This window comes from Pleuronectes platessa, chromosome 1 (assembly GCF_947347685.1).
Source record: "Pleuronectes platessa chromosome 1, fPlePla1.1, whole genome shotgun sequence".
In the NCBI taxonomy this organism is placed as follows: Eukaryota; Metazoa; Chordata; class Actinopteri; order Pleuronectiformes; family Pleuronectidae; genus Pleuronectes; species Pleuronectes platessa.
This window is the reverse complement of record NC_070626.1, coordinates 12,467,123-12,488,968: the sequence shown is the minus strand read 5'-3', so window position 1 is coordinate 12,488,968 and position 21,846 is coordinate 12,467,123. Positions and strand designations below refer to the sequence as shown.

General features: G+C 40.3%; 1 protein-coding gene across 2 annotated transcripts in view; it reads right to left on the bottom strand.

Moving 5' to 3' along the window:
- Positions 1-13,648: 13,648 nt before the first annotated feature.
- The window catches only part of igdcc4 (immunoglobulin superfamily, DCC subclass, member 4), a 58,649-nt gene continuing 50,451 nt past the window's right edge, over positions 13,649-21,846 (bottom strand). For both annotated transcript variants that reach the window (XM_053421877.1, XM_053421907.1), the window contains one exon: positions 13,649-21,577. In XM_053421877.1, coding sequence (XP_053277852.1) covers positions 21,056-21,577 — 522 coding nt within the window. In that variant the 3' untranslated portion in view covers positions 13,649-21,055. The remainder of the gene's footprint in view (positions 21,578-21,846) is intronic.

The window sequence follows — 21,846 nt, the reverse complement described above, 5'->3', positions numbered from 1 at the left end:
CATAACTCTAAACAATGTTCTTTACTGCTTTGCGCGAAACCCGGGGGTCACTGCTGGTTCAGTGCTGAGAAATGTAAATGTGAAGTTTACTGTACTGTTACACAATGTGCTGCAGCTTGACAATGAGAATGATAATGATAATGCAGGGGTGATGCAGGGAGAAAAAAAACAGGTGGCTGAGTTTGCAGGTGGGAAGCCAGCGAGGGTCCACATCATACTTGTCACTGCTCTGCTCCTGAGCCTCCTGCCTCATGGAGGAAGCATCTGGCTAAAGGTGGAGTCAGTGTTGCAAAGAACTGCACTGCAGAGTGAGGCAGTCATTACTGAGTGGGAGGAACAGGAACAAAAATGACTCTATATTGTGTTAAAAAAAACACTACCAACAGTCAGTGTTCCCTGTTAGAGAAGATAAGATCATATCAAATGAGACATAAGTAGAAAGTAATATTTAAGTAAGCAAACGTAATAAAGATAGAAATAATAATAATACAAATGCAAACTGAATATGAAAGGATTGCTCATATAAGATTGAAACTGCACAGAGAGGAAATGAATATTGCACAGTTGAACCTGAGTGAGATATATTTGGAGCCTGTGGTCGTCAGGGAGCAGAGATGGTTGTACAGACTTACAGCAGCAGGAAGGAGCGACCTGTGATGCTTCACAATTAGGGTAACACTTAAATTGACAATGACAATTTTACTTTTAGTACTTGACTGTTCTTAAGCCTAAATTAGCCATTTTCCCTTTTGAGGCTAGTCCTCTGGAGCACACTAACTATGGCTGATAAAAATTTAAATGAACTAATGGTGCTTTTAAAGGTGCAAAATATTTCACCACTCTCTCTTTTGTGAGTCTGTAGACGGATGTGTGTGGGATTTTGTGTATTTACACTGTCCCAGTGTATGTGATTTGTGTATGTGAAGATCAGGGTTTTTAAACAATAGTGATTAGAACTTTAGAGTTACAAACATGGAGCCCAAAAGTGTAGTATTATATTTTTTGATGACGTATATATTTAGCTGGCCACTCACTTTTCAAGATTCACTATGACTTTTTTTGTAAAGCTACAGACTGATAGTCGTATAAATTATATTATATAAGATATATAATATTATGTTATACTTTAAAAACTACAAATTTCACAGTTGAATTTGAAACAGATAAGCACCTGTGGCCATAGAAATGTTTTCCTTAATTGTTTTTAACTCTTCAAAACAGTTTATATACATAGTGCGGTACATCACAGCCTGTGCATTACCAGAGTGAGTGGAGTTCCCAAGTAATGCAAATATCACATTTGTAAATTCAAATTTACCCAACTTACTAAATTAGTTGAATCTATTCAATAAATTAAGTTCATTCAATATCTTGTTGTTGAATTGAATGAATGCCCCCAGCTGCCCTTTGTACCCCTGAGCCTCTCTCTGTCCACAGCACTGTTGTCCTCTGCTCGTCTCTGGAGTAATAAGGTGCGGATGTACGTCAGTTCTTAGTGGAATGTCACACCTCAGTCAACAACCTCTGGAAACTCATTTTGAAATATCTTACATTAGACTCATGTTGTTCACTTCAGGGTGCGTGAGCAGGAGGATTATTACTGTGGACAAAACAATTTCACTACATGTGAGCAGTAAAGTCTTGAAAAACAATAAAAGTTGTTAATTACTTGGCAATATGTGAACACACAAAATGTTGCATGGCTTTCAGTTAAGCTCCTTATGGACACTATTGCCTCAGTTGTTCCCACATATCTGACGTAACTACCATTCGGCCAACACTAACAAACCTTCTTCAGCAGGATTGTGATGGCTGAACTACAGCGACAGTCTATGTAAAATGTACAACACATTATTTTTAATCACATTCTTGATGCTCTTTGGGATATGACGTTTATGGCTGGCATGCCTCGCTGTCCTCCCCGCCTTTTGCCATGCTGGCAGTGACTCGTCAGGGAATCTAGATAACGGCCGAATGCTGTCTGATGTACGGAACACTTGCACATTCTTGACGAAAAGTGGGTCACCCAGCCCACTGAGATTCAGCTTGTACCATTCACTGATGTGGAAATAAGTCTCCTGAATTAAGCCCAGCTAGTGAGGCTGCACTTCCAAACACTGCCACAGCCAGCACTCAGCTTTGGTCCACACCAAACCTCAATAGAGAATGAGTCATGTTTGATCACATCATTGTTTATAATGCAAGACTACCGTTATTATTTGTTTATTTTCACACAGGCTAAACTACATGTTGTGTTGAGAAAGAAATGCATGCTGCATACATGGCTGAGTAAAAAAGGGCCTTTTACAAATTCTCCTCAACATATATATGACATAGCCGACGTGCTCTGCAGACATTTCACTGGTAAGTGCTGACAGGTTGGTGAAAGAATCTTGTTTTCTCAAACATATACTCAACTATATTTAAGCTCTTTTTTCATGAGCAGAAAAACAGAAAATATTATATGTTTATTATTTTTTTTCGTCCGTCTGTCTGTCCATCCCCCCCCCAAAAATACGCACAGACAATAAAAACAATTATAATAAAATGCATCGGTCTGTCCGTGCTTATTATTATTTTTATTTATTTTGTCCGTCTGTCTATTTCTTGTGTCTTCTTCAGGTTCGTCTCACCTGTGTTTTATCAGTTTAACATCTTTGGAGCCTTTTTTTTAGTTTCCAGTGTTTTTCAGATTTTTTAGGACCCTGTGTTTTTTAAGTATACCTTAGCTTTAATTCTTGGATTTTTGTTGTTTTGCTTTGCTTCTGCATTTTGGGTCCACCCGCTCGTATTAAGTATTTGCTTGAGTGTAGATTCTCCACTTTATGTTAATACCTCTACACTGCAGAGGTATTGACAAAGTGGTGAGTAAGTCAGAGATGTGCTGTCCTGAATTTCAATTTCTTTTTAAGATTTTGGAAGGTTTCCCTTTTTCTAACTTGATAGAGTGGCATCATCTGTGGCCTGTTTCGAAAGTGTTCATTCTGAACCATTAGTCATTCGATTAAAAAAACGTATATTGTAGTTCCTCTTTTTATGGCTTGAGCCTTTGAAACCAGTGACTTGTTTAATATTCTGCCAGGTGAAATGAAAGCAGTGGTCTGTGCTCCTGCAGCAGTTGTATAAATGTAATGAAAGGTAAAACCCTTGTAGGACGAGTGATGGCCAGGAGCCACCGCTTTACTCTGAGTGCGCCCTCACTGGCAGGCACCATGCAGGCTTAATCCACGCGCACAGCCCAAAGCTGAAGGCTTTCATGGCCATGGTTGGCTCACAGCTAGTTGGGTCAACTCCCTGTTGGCCCATTGTTAAGCCATGTTGTCAGTCCATTAAACATTAAAGGCATCCCCCCATAACTAAGAACCTAACGTTTATTTAGTGTAGCACGGAGTATACAGCAATGTTGAAAAAAAAGATTTGAGAAATTCACAGATTTTGAGCAATAAAGTGTTTAAATTTAGGGGTTTATGTGTCATTTCACCGGGTTAAAATCAGATGATCAGTCTGTCGACTGTGTTGAAATCAGGAATATGGATTATGTAATATCGTATATTTGATGCAGCCGAGAGGTTGATGATGTTGTAGAAGTTGTTGATGATGAAGGAAGGACTCCGAGGACCGAGTATTTTCAGTATAATAGAATTTATTACAAGAAACTACAGGTCAAAACGAGCATCTAGATACCCGGAGATTCACAAGCCGAATAGTGAATCTGACTTGCAGTGGTCGAAAGCACACATATATAGGGAGTTTGGTTCCACCCATGACTTCAGGTCACATGGGATTTCTGACTAGGCATAGCACATTTTTGTGTCTGAGGACGAAGATAAGTTTCTCAAAAACATTCCCTCTGAATCCATACATCAGCTGGTCAGAAACAATTCCCTAGGTCAAAGGTCATACCCAAAAGTTACGGAGTAAATAAGATAACTGTCTGGAGGACTATCTGAGAATGACTAAGAGTCCAAAAGGTAGGCATCATCAATCTAAGCCTGTCATTATCTTTTAAGCACACATACCAACATGTTTTAGTCTAATGAATACACAACAGTAACATTTTACTTTAGGATTGGCCTCACAAATAACTCAATATATTGTCTCATCAACTCCACTGGATGATAGATAGAACAGTTTTCTTTAGAATTATGACTTAACTCTCCTAGTAATAACATCTAAAATCTATTTTTCAAAATGCCATAATGTAGTTAAGTCAGACAACTCATATTCGAGAGTTTATTGCAGCAGTAGAACAGGTTTAGTGTTTGGCAACTAGGCTCCAACTTAATCACTCCTCCTTATGATTACACAGGAATGATGGGAGTGATGAGCAAATACTTGTTACCCCCAGTTGGAGCCTACAGGTTGATGCTGGGGTGAAGGGCTGAAGCAACTGGTGGCAATACTGCAGCAGCAGTGCAAGCAAAGGGGATGATGTTAATTTATCTCTGCTTAAATAGACCACCTGATAAGGTGGTTGTGTATTATAGACTTTCGCGGAGAGTGAGGTATGTCCCATGATGTATGTCACATGATTGGAGCAGCGCAGCTCGAATTGGCTGCCTGAACTAGCTCGCAGGTGTCGCTCCATTAGATACAACAATAACAAAAAAAAATGATCATTGGAAACCTCATCTTAAAACTCTTGGTAAATGAGAACGGAGGAATGAGTGTTTCTTTACTTAAAATTAGTAAAGTAAAACAAAGTGCCTCTGGTCGTACAGTGAGTTTTAAAGCTGCTTTGCCTCTGGGTTCCAATTGAGGCTAGAAAAAGGTGAAAGGAGAGCGGCACACAGGACACTTTTCCATGAATTTTTCCTGTATTTTTCTGCTATGTATCGGATATTTTTTCAATATTTTGGGGTAATTGGCACGTATATCACCAGTAACCTTTTAGTAATTTCCTGGTATTTTTCAGGCAATTCCTCAGTGATTTTCCAGGATTTTTTCCAGAAATATACTGATAAGGTTATTAGCGGTATAAAAGTATTTTTTCAGATAATTTAAGAGGTAGATTGAATTTTCTGGGATTTTTTAAAGTTTTTCTGTAGTATTCTGGTAATATTATTTATTATAATAAATTAAAATATATTATTTCTGAAGACATTTGGGTACAATTTTGATAATTCTCCCATAGGTTTCGGTGGAAAGTCGAAAGTAAAATTATAATTTTTGGGCTATTCTTTTTTTCCTATTTCTCTTTTTTCTCTTCCGATTTCTAAGAATGTCCATGGACACAAACATTACCTTTAACACTTGAATAGTTTAAACAACAAAATGAAATTCTTTCCTCCTTCATTAAACCCTCCCTCTTGCCGATGGAGAAGGGAGTGAGAGATGCATTATTTCTCCCCTTGTAACAAGAGTAAAACACCGTGCCTCTGCTCTGGTTGTAGTGGTATACAGTGAGTTTTAAAGCTGCTCTGCCTCTCGGGTCCTATTGTGGCCAGCGAACGGTGAATGGAGAGCGGCACACGGGACCCAGGGGAGAGAAGAAGCTGGGGCAAACACTCCACAGCCATTACAGCTCCCTGGTTTCTCTGGCAGCCGCTCCCCGTGTGAGCTCACCATTTACCGCCTCTTCGTCTGGTATATTAAAGCTTATTGTTAAGCACACAGGATTTAATATAATTCCAGAGATACACAGTCCAAATAAAGCTGATGACTTCCTCCACATTCATCCTTATTCTCAAATCCCCCTCTCCCTGACTTCATTAATTTATCTCCCACCTTATCCTGCTCCACTCTCCCTCTCCTCAGGCTCCTTCTGTTTAGTTTGGGGAATATTAGATTGGCAGGTTATAACCCAGTATGGCCGACATTGAGAAAATGTCTTATCTGCAAGTAGGTTTATTCCTTACAGTCATTTCAGAATTTTGAAGGTGGGCAAAGGAGGAGGATTACATGCAGATAAAGGATAAAATTGCTTGAATATCAAGTTTATATAGAGCAGAATATTGTACATTTTACAAATCCATTGTTTCATCAGATTTTTGAGAGGGAATGACATTCAGTTATGGTCATGCACCAGACCTGTACGCATGATGTCATCACCACACACTGTATAAGACACCAGCAGCTTTGTATGTCGCCTCAGTGCTGCTGTCTTATCTCTTTGCCCTCATCGCACCCCGTTATCTCCATCGCCTCTTTTTTCAGATAAGAATTTTATTTTCAAAATTCTCAGAAAAGGTATTGTTGGAAAAAAATGGAAATGTGGTCAATATAATTCTTTTTTTGCAAGGGACACATATCCAAATATAAACTCTGACCTTTAATGCACATAACATTTGTCTCCAAAGAAGCCAGGATAGATTTTACGCTTCCACGCTGGGCTGACATTTGCAGAAATGTAAGGATAGCGTTTTTAACGTGTGTAAAGTGGATGATGAAAGAAGCAGAAGACAGCGCCGGCATATAGCTGTGATGACCTCTGACATTAATAACAACTTCATTCTCCTCTTCCTACAAACACAAAGATCGATTTGCAAATACTTGCCAGTCCAGGGACTCCACTACTGTACACTGTGAACTGTCAAAGGGCACATGCAGGGAATCGAGCAGGGCTGAAGGCGGAGACTGTTTTGTGGTAGTAGTAGTAGTAGCCATAGTAGTAGTGGTAGTAGCAGGTGCAGGAAGAGGCTGAATGAATGGGCTGATTCAAGAGCTCTGCACCGTTATTTCCCCACAGGCAGGGAGATTTACCTCATTAGCACAACCCTAACCTGGCTCCGTGCTCCACCTGCCTTTCCAATTAGATATGAGGCACGCCAAACTAGACCTCCTCCTGCTGGAGGAAGGAAACGCCATATACACACACTAACAGCACATGTTATGCATTCAGAAAAGCACAATGTGTGCAAATTTGTTCCTATGCTTGGGCATGGTATCCTTTTCTTTTTGTTCTTCTCAGACCTCTGCAGAGGAGCCTCGCCCTCTGATTAACAGTGATGAGTGGCTGTAGATAGGGAGGCCGACCCCGTCGCTCAACTGCGGTCAAGCCAGCCGACACTCGCGTCTCTGTGGTCAAATCAGCCGACACAGAAATTCTACTGCGCGCATATACTGGCCTCCAAAGCGTTTTTTCAAAATAAACTGTTGACATGGAGCATATATAAAATGTATAATTGAAAAGGAAATGGATTGGATTGTATTCACAAGAAGTATATATCATCTCACGTGTCATTTTTATGAATAGCATTTGACTGTTTAGAGGTTTAACAAAATAAAAGTCACACATTTTTAGCTTCAAGCAGCTAATTTCTGGATATTTCAAAGTACTGTAAAAAGACTTTGATCAAACATTTCAGAGAGAGACTGTTATACCTGTGTTCAGGACCTCTCAAGCTTTCAATGTACTGAATATCAAACTTATTTACTGCATAGATTAAGAGATTTTTCAATGTAAAGTCCAAAGTCCAAAAGCATATCAGTCTCACTCTGAATTTACAGTGAAAATGTTGGTGTTCTTTGAAAATCCCCGAATATATTCAGTCAATATCGTTGATATTCCCGTATGTAGGTAGTCAGAGTGGTCCTGAACACAGGCATGTCAGTCTCTCTCTGAACTTTTTGAGCAAAGTGGTTTTACAGTACTTTGAAGTATCCTGAAATGATCTATTCCATTGTGCAAATGTTGGACTTTACTTTGACAAATCTCCAAATCTATACAATGAAAATGTTTATTATTCAGTATATAGGTAGTCTGAGTGGTCCTAAACAAAGACATATCCGTTTCACTCTGAACTTATTGAGCAATGTTTTTTTTTTTATAGAACTTTGAAATATCGAGAAATGAACTGATTTGATTTTACACATGTTGGACTTTACCTTGAAAAATCTCCAGATCTATAGAGTAAAAATGTTTGATATTCAGTATGTAGGTAGTCGGAGAGGTCATGAACACAGGCATATCAGTCTCTCACTGAACTTTTTGAGCAAAGTGTTTTTACAGTACTTTCAAGTATCCTGAAATGATCTATTCCACATTGAAAATGTTGGACTTTACTTTGAAAAATCTGCAAATATATATAGTAAAAATGTTTGATATTAGATAGATAGATAGATAGATTACTTTATTCATCCCGAAGGGAAATTAAATCATCATAGCAGCCGGTATATTTGCATACAATAAAATACAATACAATAGAATAAAAAACAGAAACAAAAGATATCAGGCATATCAGTCTCTCTCTGATCTTTTGAGCAAAGTTTTTTTTTGTATTTTGAAGTATCCTGTAATGATCTATTCCACGGTGAAAATGTTGGACTTTGCTTTGAAAAATCTCCAAATCTATACAGTAAAAATGTTTGATATTCAGTATGTAGGTATTCAGAGATGTCCTGAACACAGGTGTAGCGCCTTTAACCCTAATGGAAGAAAGCAACCCACATTCCCCTAGGTTCAGAAAGCTGGACTCTTACTGGAAGTTGAACAGTGATCATTTATTGCCTTGCCAACAATTCCTATTTTGCAGTGCAGTGAATTAGGAACAAACAAAAATAGAGCTCTTTCAATAAAATAAAAAAATAAAATAAAGTTCAAAGAAAAGTGTCCTTTCTTCTATATCAGAAGATGGGGTTTTAACCCTGTGTTCGTTCTACTACCCGGGTAGGTTTTATGGTGAACGTTCTTATCTGAATCAAAGGAAAATGAGTAGAAGTCTTTGGTCTTCGGAGTGGATCCCGATCTCCGTCTGCTGTCAATCGCCTGGCTCGCCACTGAACCACCAAAGGTTCAGAATCTGATCAATATCTGATCTAGCAAAAAACCAATCTACACGCATGGTGCAGAAAATAGATTTCAATTATCCATATTCATCACATGACTTCTACTACTCTTAATCTGATTCTCTGCATATACATATCCAAATGCAGTACATTGTTCCAATCATTGTAAATGGCAATGTACACATTTACAGTACAAATATTTTAACAATTATTAGGGCCCGAGCACCGAATGGTGAGAGGCCCTATTGAATCTGTAAGGATTTTTATTATTATTATTTCCCTTTCGGGGGCTTTTTCAGGGTCTAGACATGCTCAAAAAGTTGTGAAACTTTGCAGGAAATTCAAGGTCTGCGGACAATTTAGTATTCTGGAGTAATTTGAATTGGGCGTGGCAAAATGGCTCAACAGCGCCCCCTGGAACCAGCCCCTAGGTTTCCACATAAGCGATTTTCCCCAAAATCTAGACACTGGTGTAACGTGACTAATCATAGAAAAAAGTCTATTGGAGCATTATGAAAAATGCAACAGGAAGCCCGCCATTTTGGATTTAGTGGCCATTTTGGCCAAATTCCACATTTTTACTTTAATGTACTTGTCGTAGAGCTTTCATCAGATCAACTTAAAAATTAGACGGGTGTCATCACAACAAGATTGAGAAAAAAAATGATCAACGGAATTTTTTTCCGTCACTTCGTGTGACCGTGGCGTGAAGTCAAAATTTGGTTCCACGCCATCAAAACACGTGCATCTGTATCTCAAACATACATGGTCCAATCAAGTCCAAACTAGACATGTAAGAGAAGAGTCCCGGCCTGATGACATCTACACAGAAATAATGACTTAAAATCACAGCGCCCCCTGGTGGCACCAGGAAATGTCTTGTTTTTTGCTTGTCTTACATTTGGATGTATTCCTCCTCATCCACTGACCTCAACCATGTCAAACTGTACCAAATGGGTCTCAAGACATTGATAATGAAGGCATAAGATAACTGTGACTTTTCGTCAAACGCCATATTAATGGCGTGGCATCAAAGTTCATCACCTCGCCGTGAAACACGAAATTGCTTTAACTTCAGTGTTCATGGTTCTATCTCACTCAAACTACATGTGTGCAACAACATCCCCCCCCTGAAGATTTTCATATGGTTTTAAGGAATGGGCGTGGCAAAATAACTGACTAGCGCCCCCTAACGGGCAGCCCCGGCACTACGCTTGGCCGACATGTACAAAAATCGATTTGGGCATGTGTCTTTTCATAACAAACAAATAAGTCTCTTGGATAGATATGCTAGACTAAACAGGAAGCCCGCCATTTTGGATTTAGTGGCCATTTTGGCCCTATTCAACATTTTTACTTTGATTTACTTGTCGTAGAGCTTTCATCAGATCAACTTCAAATTCAGATGAGTGTCATCACAACAAGATTGAGATAAAAACTGATTAAGGGATTTTTTTCCCTTCACACCGTGTGACCGTGGCGTGGCGTTAAAGTTTGGTAACACGCCATCAAAACACGAGCATCTGTATCTCGAACATACATGGTCCAATCAAGTCCAAACTAGACATGCAAGACAAGAGTTCCGGCTTGATGACATCTACACAGAAATTATGACTTGAAATCACAGCGCCCCCTGGTGGCAACATGAAGTGACATGTTTTATACTTTGATAAACTGCTCCTTGCTGCTTTAAGATATACAGCTCAAATGAGCTCAGTCAAGTCATTGAATCAAGGTCAGAATTGTGACATTTCCTCAAACCATTTAAACGTTGAGGTGCGGCGAAGGATCATCCTTCGCCAAAGGACACGATGTTTTCATAAGTCCACTGTGCATTGTCCTATCACTACCAAACTTCTGTCACATGATAAGAGTACAAGCCTGAACAGCTCTATGTGTCAATATTTCCTCAGTGTCATAGCGCCACCTACTGATTTGCCAGGAAACAGGAAGTACTTTGTTAATCCACTCTGCATTATCCAACCGGCTCCAAACTACTGACCTATGATCACAATACTGATCTGAACAGCTCCACATATAAATATTAGTTCAGGGTCATAGCGCCACCTACTGATCAGTGTGAAAATTAAGTTGTGTTAACATTGTCCAATTGACACAAAATTGCTCACGCTACATCAGAGCGCCTACATGAACAGATATATATGTCTGTGCGTAATAATAGTGATGGCGCCACCTACTGGCAAACCTACTGCAGCAGAGCGCAAAACGCATTTAACGTGGAGAAGTGCATGCTCGATCGATGATGTGCGCTTGGTCATCGATCGCTCTCTCCACCGACCGCAACAGGCTTCAACGTGCGGGTGCTCGGGCCCGCAAGTGCTACAACGTAGCCCTAGTTCATCATGTACTTGTACTTAACATAAATATACTTATTTATCTCTATAAGCAGTGTTTATATTCTTAAGCAATATTTATCTTTTTAACTGTAAATGAACTGTATCAATTCACTCCTTTTTACTCCACATTCAAATGACCTCCATGAATTTATCACATTATGTACACAGTAAATTATATCTGATCAATATAATTACAACCTGACATCATCGTCCATCTCTGTCTCTATCATTAAATATTGTGGTGGCATGGTAGTTTAGCCAGCTACACATTAGCTATATTGAACACCACAGTATATCTGAGCTAGCTTAACAATGCTATCCGCGATTAGCGTTAGCGCGGTAGCTAGCGATCTTTTAGTAGTAATAGTAAGTAATTTTCCACATATCACAATTATACAATAGTACCACGGTGGGTTAAAACATTAGGAAACATTCCCTTAACTCCGATTGGTTTTATGAAAGTATCTCAGTAAGCAGCATGTTCATCTGAGCTAACATCAACAAGCTAATAACGAGGCTTAGCCTCTTAGCATGTAGCAATGCTCTTACCGGAGTCCAACAGAGGCTTACACGGCTGAAGCAGCTCCGCTCTCTCTCTCTCTACACACAAAGCTCTCTCCTAATAAACAAGAGATTTATCAATATACTACGTGGGGATTAATCATTAATTTATGAGGTTTACATCACGTTTCATACCCAGGTTCGTCAGCTCACTCAACGAGTGGCACTCACGGTCAACGTCTCGGGTGTGGCTCAGGACGAGCACGCGCTCTGTGGTCGTGACCATGAATGCAGGGCTAACGCGCCACCTTGTGGTGGGGCTCGGTAAACTCCCTCTAAATGACATACATGGGTCTTGTATCCATGTGGGTTACACAGGCATATCAGTCTCTTTCTGAACTTATTGAGCAAAGTTGTTTTACAGTACTTTGAAGTATCCAGAAATGACTTACTGTGTGCTTTTTATTTAGTAAAATCTCATAATTGATTCTGTCAAAATGCTATTCATAAAAATGACACAGGTAAAACAATATATACTTCTTGTGAATTTAATCCAAGAAATTATTTTTCAATTCTGCATTTTGTATAGGCTCCATGTTTAGTTTATTTTGAAAACCGGAAGTAGGCCCACATGTGTTCTTCCTCTAACTTGGACTCCGTTGCCGTCCCCTTTCTGGGCGGTTTGGATGCGTTTACCTCAAGTGTCAGAATATGAGTAGAATTTCTGTGTCGGCTGATTTCACCACAGGGATGCGAGAGTCGGCTGGCTTGACCACAGTGTCGCTCAGCAGGAGCTTTTATCTGACTCTTCAGGGGACTCTGTCGTTTGATGTCGCCTCAGTGCTCCTCTCTTAACTCTGTGCCCCCATCTCCCCGTCTTAACTCCATCACCTCCTTTTTTCAATATGCCTGTCTCACGCCCCTGTGCGCGCAAACACACACAAACACAAACGTACACTACAGAATTCCCCATTCATCCAAGATACTGAAACGCAGACGGGCAGATGTATGCAAACCAACACTTGTGTTATTTTATATTGAAAAAGTGCATCACATGTGTTAACTAAATATGTAAATATGATTAGAAAGACTGCGAGTACACAGCTATCTATACATCATCACGCACTTCTACATCTGAGCAGATATGAGGTCGAAGCACTCGAGGTCCAACACTCAGCAGCAGTCTTTTCTGATGGGAGTGGCATCTGGTTACTGTGCTCGACTTCTCGAAACACTGGGAATGACCACACTGCCCTCGAGTGGTCAGTACAAGAACGGTGTCGTTAAGTATGAGGGATGATTTTCCTCAGGCTGTGCTGGAATGGAAAGGGTGGGGCATGAAGCAGCTGAGGACACGGCTCCTGACTGAGGTCCGCAGGGAGGCCTGTTTATTAGCAGGATTTATTTAACTGTAACTTGGGCCCTGGACACATCATATTTTGTGTCTATAACCACGATCCTACAGTGGAGCTGTGACTTTTAGAAGATAAAGTGATTCCATTCATTCATTGCATTTTATATCATTTTAAGAAATTCATAAAATTATGTTAATAGCTGTAATATGAACATGTCAAAAAGGTCCCTTGTAAAAAATTTTACAAATCCAGTATAAAGCCAATAAATGTGCTTGACTCAGAAACAAAATTGCTGCCAAGAGTTAGATGAGAATGTTGATATCACTAGGTGTCCACTTACCAGAAAGGTTGTCGGTTCGATCCCTGGCTTCTCCATTCCATTTCCAAAGTGTCCTTGGCAATAACTCTAAGTGACAGTCTGAGTGTGTTGGTGAAAAGGTGAATGGCACTCTGAAGTGCTATACACATTCTGACCATTTACACTCTCCTCTTGATTCTAGAGCAGCTGGTTATCTTAGCTTAGTTCGTTAGCCAAGTGTTAAGACTAGGGGAGCAAGGAGGGGAGCAGCCATTCAGGCATAAACAAAAGATAGTAGAGTAAAATTCTTTAATTGAATCAATGTTTTGTTGAATAAAATTCTGCATTGCATGCTTGAGGGTGGAAGTACGATGAGAATACGTTTAATGGAGAAAGAATCACACTCTTGCTTTTCTTCGATGTTTATTTACAGAAGAGTCGTTTCCACGGACATCTTTCGAGTCGCTTTGAGAGTTTTGACATTTTCAACACAGTGGAAATATTTCTACAAACCACAAGTTCTACCTGTACCATGACCAAGCAATGTTATATCGTGAATCATGACCACAGCCGCAATGACTAACACTGAGTACTCCATCTGTCGCTTTACAGACTAAGAAAATTGCACTTCTATAAATGTAAAGATGACAGCCCACAGTCGCTCACGGCCCAAGAAGAAGTGCTAATCTATTACTTGTTCCTACAGTAGTGTCATGAATGAGGTGTTGTTTGGCACACAACATTGATTACAAAGGTATCTGAGGAGCTGCAGAGCGCCTGCTGGTGGCACACGACTGCAGAGTCCTATGAGTCTGTGCGTACACATTCTGAGAAGCACAGCTGAGCTCGTAACACACATGACCAGAGGAAAAGAGACGTACAAAAAAAGCACGACAGCGTGACATCACCGGACAAAGCAGCTCACCACAAAGCACCAGAATGTACAGAGAAGAGCCAGAGAGACAGAAAATACACTGAGCGATTTGTACAAAACAAAAATATTATCTGTGCATAAGAGTTTACTTGATTTGCTTTTAAATGAGGCTTTGTTTGATGACAAATGACATGTTTCTGAGTCAGATATGCTGGCATGATACAAAGATGGGGCACCTGAGTTGAGAGACAATTATTTCTAAATGGCTGCATTGAGTGGTATGATCTGCTTGGCGAGGACGTCCCCTCAGCCCTTCTCCCTGCTTCGTACTTCAGTCACTTGGGTTGTGTTAAAGTTGTAAAATGGACCCTTAGCCTGTTACCCAGGTGTATTCTTGTTTCTTTCCTTTCCGATTTTTATTTAAAACACAACGTCCAATTTATTCAAACCAGAATAACAATGTAAAGGTCAGTTTTGATCACATCCACTGACCCCTCCTCCTACCCTCATTTGTTTTACAACTTCACCACTTGATCCAGGCCACTGTAATGAGTAGAGACTCACACTGAGGTAAAACAAGACGCCCTATCCTGTTTTCTATGAAAACACTTGGCAAAAAAACCCCAGAAAAATGTACCTACTCATTATTAACAGAATCAAATCAATTTATCGACATGAGGTATAATGTTTTAATCAAACCCTTACAAAAGAGGATGAAATAAACATAACAATTGAAGTAATCGTAATTTTTGTGAAATAAAAGCATGAGAAAAATAAAAAGGTATTAAAGAGACAGTGGTTTCAAGAGTTTAAAGAGCTCCTATAAGGAGAGCGTACATCCTCTGTGCTGGAGGCAGGCTTTATGAGACCTCTCCTCTCAGCTTCGCCCACCATAATAACCCACTACTGCATCAGGACTGATAGCACAGGCAAAACGACACGATTTAAATTAATCTGTGGGACAACTGCAAGAAATCCTTCATTTTAAATGTTGTATTCTACAAATTTTAACAGAATATGTAATATTAGATAATTGTATCTATAAACCTGCATCACAGATGTAATATTGCTTTTGTTACAACCAAAAACTGCAACTCGCTGGCACAAATCAACCAATTTCCAAATGTGTTGGACGTCCATTAGAGCAAATGTGTGCACTGGTATAGAGAATTTACTCATTCAGCTTTTACTGCAGACAGAGGAGAAAAGCATCAGCAGTATATTTGCTGTCTAAATCTTCTGAAGTGCCAATTGGCTGTGGTCTGTATGCACCAAATCTTCCATTGTGGAAAAATAAAAACAGCTGCTATGTACAAAGCAATGTTTGCTTTTGGTTGTTTAAAAATAATAAAATACATACAAAATAAAATCTAAAAACTCTATTTAGTATTTATTATTAGCAATAATTTGTAATAATAATTTTACAATCTTGGATGTGAGACTTCACAAACGACAATACTATGTGAAAAGCCTCTAAAGCATTGCCTCAACTGCCCTCTTCAGTGATTGTTATAGTTTTACTCACTTGATAGCAAACACTGAAGTTTTGGCTCCACTATCTGCTGATCTAGATGTGAATGGAGGAGCTGAACCGTGTTCCCGAGCAGCAGGAACACAGTCCGGGGCGTTTTAGCACTTCTCTTAAGGTAGCATGGCTAATCAAGGCTGACCCCTGGACTGAGAGAGAGGTATGTTTAAGATATCAAACTGGAATGTTTTTGAGAATATTATGCTTCCTTCTGGACTCAGGACGTACAAGCCTCTGATGATGATGATGATGATCATAATGATGATGAAAGATAGTTAACGATATAGAACATTATCAATAAAGAACCTGGGTCATTGAACAGACATAGTTCTGGTGGTTTGCTCAGGGCAAGTGAAAATCAAACCACACCACACTGCTCTGTATCCATTTAAACAGTCACCAGAATCAGTGATGGCTCAACAGGTGCTTCACTTTCACAGTAATGGAAACCTGAAGTGACATCACTGATTGGTCCGTGGCCACAAATAAAACATGAAGCCACCTCAGTTGGGCGACTCGAGAGGTGCAGCAGCAGTGTGCTTCCTCGTGTGAGCTTGCTCTTTACATATCTTTTTAAGTGTGGCTTACCAAATAGAGCAGTGCGCTGACTGCTGTGCATATCAAAAAATCATTCACAAAACAATTTGAGCATGTCTGTAAGTGACCCAGGACAGCCTCATGTCCCTGTATGGCTGCTACTGCAGTGAAAGAACGGAATAACCTTTCCTGTTAAACACTATACATGCAGGGCCAAGAGAGCATCTCTTTGAGGTACCATACGTACATGCATTTTTGTTTAGTAGACCAAGAACAATAAAGGCTGCAAAGCAAACACAGTCACGGAGATCTTGAGATGTGATACATGTGACGAGGAAGAGTTTACATTCCTGTTTGCTGATTAGTTGAGTTAAGCTGGTGAGATTTTTGACAGTTGCATGGACATGGGTAGAAAATACAGGCAGGATGGAAAGGGGGTTCGTCCTGTCCTTTGCACTGATAGATGACTAGAAGAGAACCACCTGAGAGATGAGACATCATATACAACAGGGCTTGACTCCATGCTCTGAGGTGTGTGTATATACACTCATAAGAGTAATACTTTGCTTTCCATCATAAGTGAAACTAGTTAATAGTATTAGCATCCTTAAAATAGTCTTTAATTTGAAACAGCTTGTAACTAACTGCCAGTTTTAGTGTTGAAGCGCCTGTAATTTTAACACATGTGCCACCTGCAGGTCAAAAGAGTTATGTTTGCTTGTTGACTTGAGATAGGTTTGTGACATACACTGCCTTCAAATGGAACTTGTGAGCTTGTGGTTACAAAGTTGGAAATGTGCTTGACGTTGAAGTGTTAAGTCGTGAGAACAGCGATCCGAGGTAACGGATTCCCCGATGCTAATGTTAACAGCACTGTTGGTGTTTAGAAGCCATAGAGGCTAATGATATTATTCATTCAACTTAATGCATTAAACGCACAGACGTACAGGATGATATATTTGGGAATATCACAATTTTCCTCGGATGTATAATGAAATCTCTCTGCACGACAAAAATTGTAATATATTCAATTATTCCAATGACCTTCCATCGTCCAAAGTCGTGATTGCCACACACGGGGGTGTTCATATGGACTCCTCTGGTGGAAACAGTAAAAACAACCCCATGTGAAGGCAGCAACAGTGAATTCTTGCATGGCTACATGTTGAACCGATGTAGGAAGAGGATGACATGGTGTATCCCATGCTGTGTTTGCTTTCCTTGTCCAAGCATGGACAGTCAGAACTGTTAGATCAAATAGGATAGTTTGCAATATTTTTGCCTTTAATCTCACTTTGATGTTTGTTTTGGAAATAAGAAAGAAGAGCTGGTCCACAAAGACCCTGGGGACACTGTATATATGAAGTCATATTCTGTCTGTGATTTGATTTCCTTTTTTAATCTCCCATACTGATGGTTGTAGAGATCCCTCCTAAAGTCGGGTCTACAGCTGATTCTTAGCAGCTTTCTGTCTATGCTATGGAAATTTAAGACAGCCATTTAGTTTTGGTATTGCAAGATTTCCTTTAAGCATTGGGAATAGACAGCAAATTTTAAGCTGCTAGGGATGAAAATTACTCGAACAGTGTTTTTGTGTTATTTCATGGGTGTTTCATACTGTAGGGAGAGCTCCCTTTGGGGAATCGGACCTGAATGCTGTTTTTCTCATTCCCAAGTATTGTTAGAGCCATGCAAACCCTGCAGGATAGGACGGCCCCTCCCTGAGTGATGGATATTCTGAGACATGTTTCAACTGACTGAACAGTGAAGGAGTCAAATAGTGATCTGGCAAGAGTCCATGGACTCTGGACAATTCTTTTTAAGACATCTATAAAAAATGTGGCATATCCAAAAATGGCAGGCTGCAGTTTTATAGAGCAGCAATGGAGGGAATCCTAACTCAAAAAATAACTGAGTGGTTTGGCAACATGACAGCCGAGGACAGCAAACAGCTGGACAAAGTTGTGCATACTGCACCCAGAGCTAGTGGACGTGATCTCCAACCCCTAGCAGAAATCAATAGGTTCTAAAGCACCCATCACCCCCGACTAACAGCCTTTTCAATTTCCTCCCTTCTCACAGGAGACTAAAAACCATTAAATTCCAGAGTAGCACAAATCCCTGTGGGCCTCCTTAACACTCTAAACTCTCCAGGCCACTCGGCAGGTTTAAATTGTGCAATAAGGCAGATGCTTTAAATGCACTTGACACACTTAATCTAGTGGGGTGTCTGATGGCCCTACAGGTTACAGGCTCAGGTTTTAACTGCAGGATTTTTACCTCGGCCACTGAAGTCGTGTTTTTTTTTATCAGTATTTGTTTATATGTTAGTTAGCAGGATTACACAGAAACGAGTGAAAGAATTTACAGGATTTTTTTTATGATAAATAGGTGGATCCAGATTTTTTTTTCCACTTTCATCAATTTGATCGAGTTTAATATTTATTATACATATATGAGTTGATGTATTTGTTTTTTTTTTCTGTCCTCGTTTAAGCTAACTGTTTATTGGTGCGAGCTGATAGGCCATTCAAATGTTCCCTCAGCTTCTCTCTCTATCTTTTTGTTTAATATTGCACAATACATTGCTCCTTGTGTTGCTAAGGAGACAATAAGGTCACCCAGTTTATTCAAAAGACGTATTTAGGCCATAAAGTCCAGTTTTATAGCTGTCATCAAACTACTGCTCTGTTTTTTACTCTTGACAGAGGAGGTCAAATAAAAGTTAATGGGGCGAAACAGCTAATAAGTGATTATAGCTTCCTCTCTGTCCTGACAGGCCCACACTGCCGAGAAAGCTATCCATCAGTCACCTGTGTAAAAGTTCACCCGAGATTAACTCTGTAAAGAACATTTGGGCATGGAATTTACTGCTTTTGCCACCAAAAGGTTTAAATGCTGCTGCGAGCAGACATTTTATTCTTTGTTGATGCTCTTTTCTTTGTGGTTGTGCATTTTAGGTATATATTCCTTAAAACATCCATTAATCCATTAGGGGGCACAAGTGGCACATGTGTCAAATGGCAGCAGCTTTTTATTTCCTTGTCTGTTGTTGGCGTCAGTGTTACAGCAAATGCAACTGGATGAAATCAGCTCCAACTAGTTTCACAGGATTGGCCTGTTCTCTGAATGGGTTCGACCGTAATACTGAGTGAGACAATCTTTCAATCTGACGAGAGGCTGCGATGCACAAAGCGACATGATATCCTGTTGAATGTAACAAGAGAACATTACAGTCAGTGTATAGACGAGTATTTCTGCAAGGAGGAAAGGCTGACAAATCAGACAAATTAAGTAGAAAAGATCTTAAAAGGTGCTAATTACATCAACACTAATAAAACCACACTGGAAAGCATCCTGAAAAGAAATGAGGTAGTGCTGTTGATAAGGAGTAGGGATGCACCAGTTCCCCCTTTTAAACCAAAACGCATACATCTTCAATTGTATATATTGATCCAATACGTATTAAAGAGTCCTAAAGTATGGGGTCAAAGTTAAACAAAACAATGGCAAATTGACATATTTTTTTTCCTGATCAAACTCTTTTTTTTTATATGTGGGGAGACTAAAGCATTGTGGAAATTTTCCATACACCTGAATCAGGTCAGTAAAATCAAGATTCCCTTGGAAACCTTTAAAAACACATTGGATTTCCTTTGAAAAATACATTCAATTCTTATACCGAGCTGAAAAAGACAACTGGCATTAACGGCACAGTACCTCAACAACAATGTGGACAGTGGTGCATCCCTAACTGGGATCAAAACCAGTAGAGGGGTCTGTAGATTGGTTGTTGTTACATCTTGTCTAATTCTCCCACCACCGTACTTAAACCAACATGGTGACTAACGTGTCATGACCATGTAAATACTACTGATTCCAGAATGAGATATCCACCATCTTTAAGACAAACACATCACTTCACTTTTCAACTGAGGGTCCCTGGTTTACAAATTCACAACACCTTGATACATAGAGTTTTGGCCTGGAAAACTTAATGTGTACCAAATCTGTATACTCAATATCTTTTAATATTTTGTTGTTTGTTATCTTCCTTAGGGATGACGTGTTTTTCAACTTGTTCTGAATACAATAATCTATATAAATATACAGAGACTACAAACGCACCAACAATATGTAGGCACCTGAGACCCCCACACTCCAGTCAGGAAATGTGTGTGTACATGTATGTGACCAACTGAGTTTCTGTGAAATACCGCACAGCCAGCCATGCTTTTTAGCTTTGTGTGTGTTTCTGTGTATATGTGTGTGTGGACCCTGAGACAGCAGGAGGCTGGAGACAGACACAGGTGTTCTGCACTCTGTGTGTGCGGATATATACTCTGTAAGGCTTATTCCTCAGTGCCACAGTAGAGTAGCATCCACGTGACGAAACCGAGGGAGACCCACCGAGCCTCCACTTCTGATCCTCCCGTCCACGATTACAGCCTGTTCAAGTGCTCGCTCGCTCGCTCAGGGAACGTTCCAGGCCTTTTCTCATTCCTGAGTGGAACAGAGCCATGTGTGACACAGTGGGAATAGCCTCTTTCATTCCACTCCCATCTGGTTGGTTATTTCTTTTTCTCTCCTATGGACAGAAAACGAAACCCAGAGGACCGCACGGTTGCAATGCTAGAGAAAGCATATATACAGTACTCTACCCCCCAAAATATACTGTATATGTATACTGAATACACACGTATGAAACAATGGATTCAAAGTACTTATAAAACTTTGCAGGGAAGAGAAAGAAATCCAATAATGGTGGTGCATAAAAATAATCCTTCAAGAATCTTGCTGGGTACATTTGTACTTTTGAAAGGAAATCAGTCTGATGTCTCTGTGTTTGAGGAGGGGCCGATGCCCCCTATGCGAGCGCTACGGGCACAGATAACTGTGTGCTGCTGAGGTAGAGTGTACAAGGCCGGAGCTGACAAAGGGGGAAGGGGACAGCCCGACAGAGATGACCTTCCCCGGTGCAGGAGGGCGGTGTCTGGAGTCGCCGTTCTCCAAATGCTCTGACCTCAGCACAGGTCTCACAGTCTTCGGGGAGTGGAAGCCATTGGTTAGCCCCGTGTCCTGCTGGGGCTGCATGTTCACAATCGGCTGGTCTCCTGTGGCTTCCAGCTCCCCGTTGTGATTACCCACCAACTTGATTGAGGGAAAACTCGAGGGTCGTTGGGCCAGCGATAGTTTGTCTAGAGGTACCTCCTCTCCTGGCAGACTTGGCTGGCTCAAAGGGTAATGTCTGTCCTCTGATAATGAGGGTCCCCTGGTGGTGTTCGAGTCCCCCTCCCTCTCGCTGCCCTCCTCCTCTCTCTCCCTCCCGGGATCTGACAGCTCTGAGTGAACAATCACCCTTGCCTCGACCTGGTTACTGCACAGATGACCGTCTGAGCCCTGCAACAAAACAATGTCTCAGTTACTTCAAGCATTTCAGGAATGAACAGTCATCACACAGACTATTCACCAAACCCCCTACCCTGCACAGCAAATATCCAATCATAGCTTTAGAAACTGTAAGTGGCCTGTCCACCCTCGGGTTTTCCCACAAGCTGCAGAGGTGTGCGCTACAGCCCTATATTATATACTATACTATATTAAAAACTAATTATTTGTATAGCACTTATCTAAACATGCGTAAATAGTGCTTTGAAAAATACATGGCA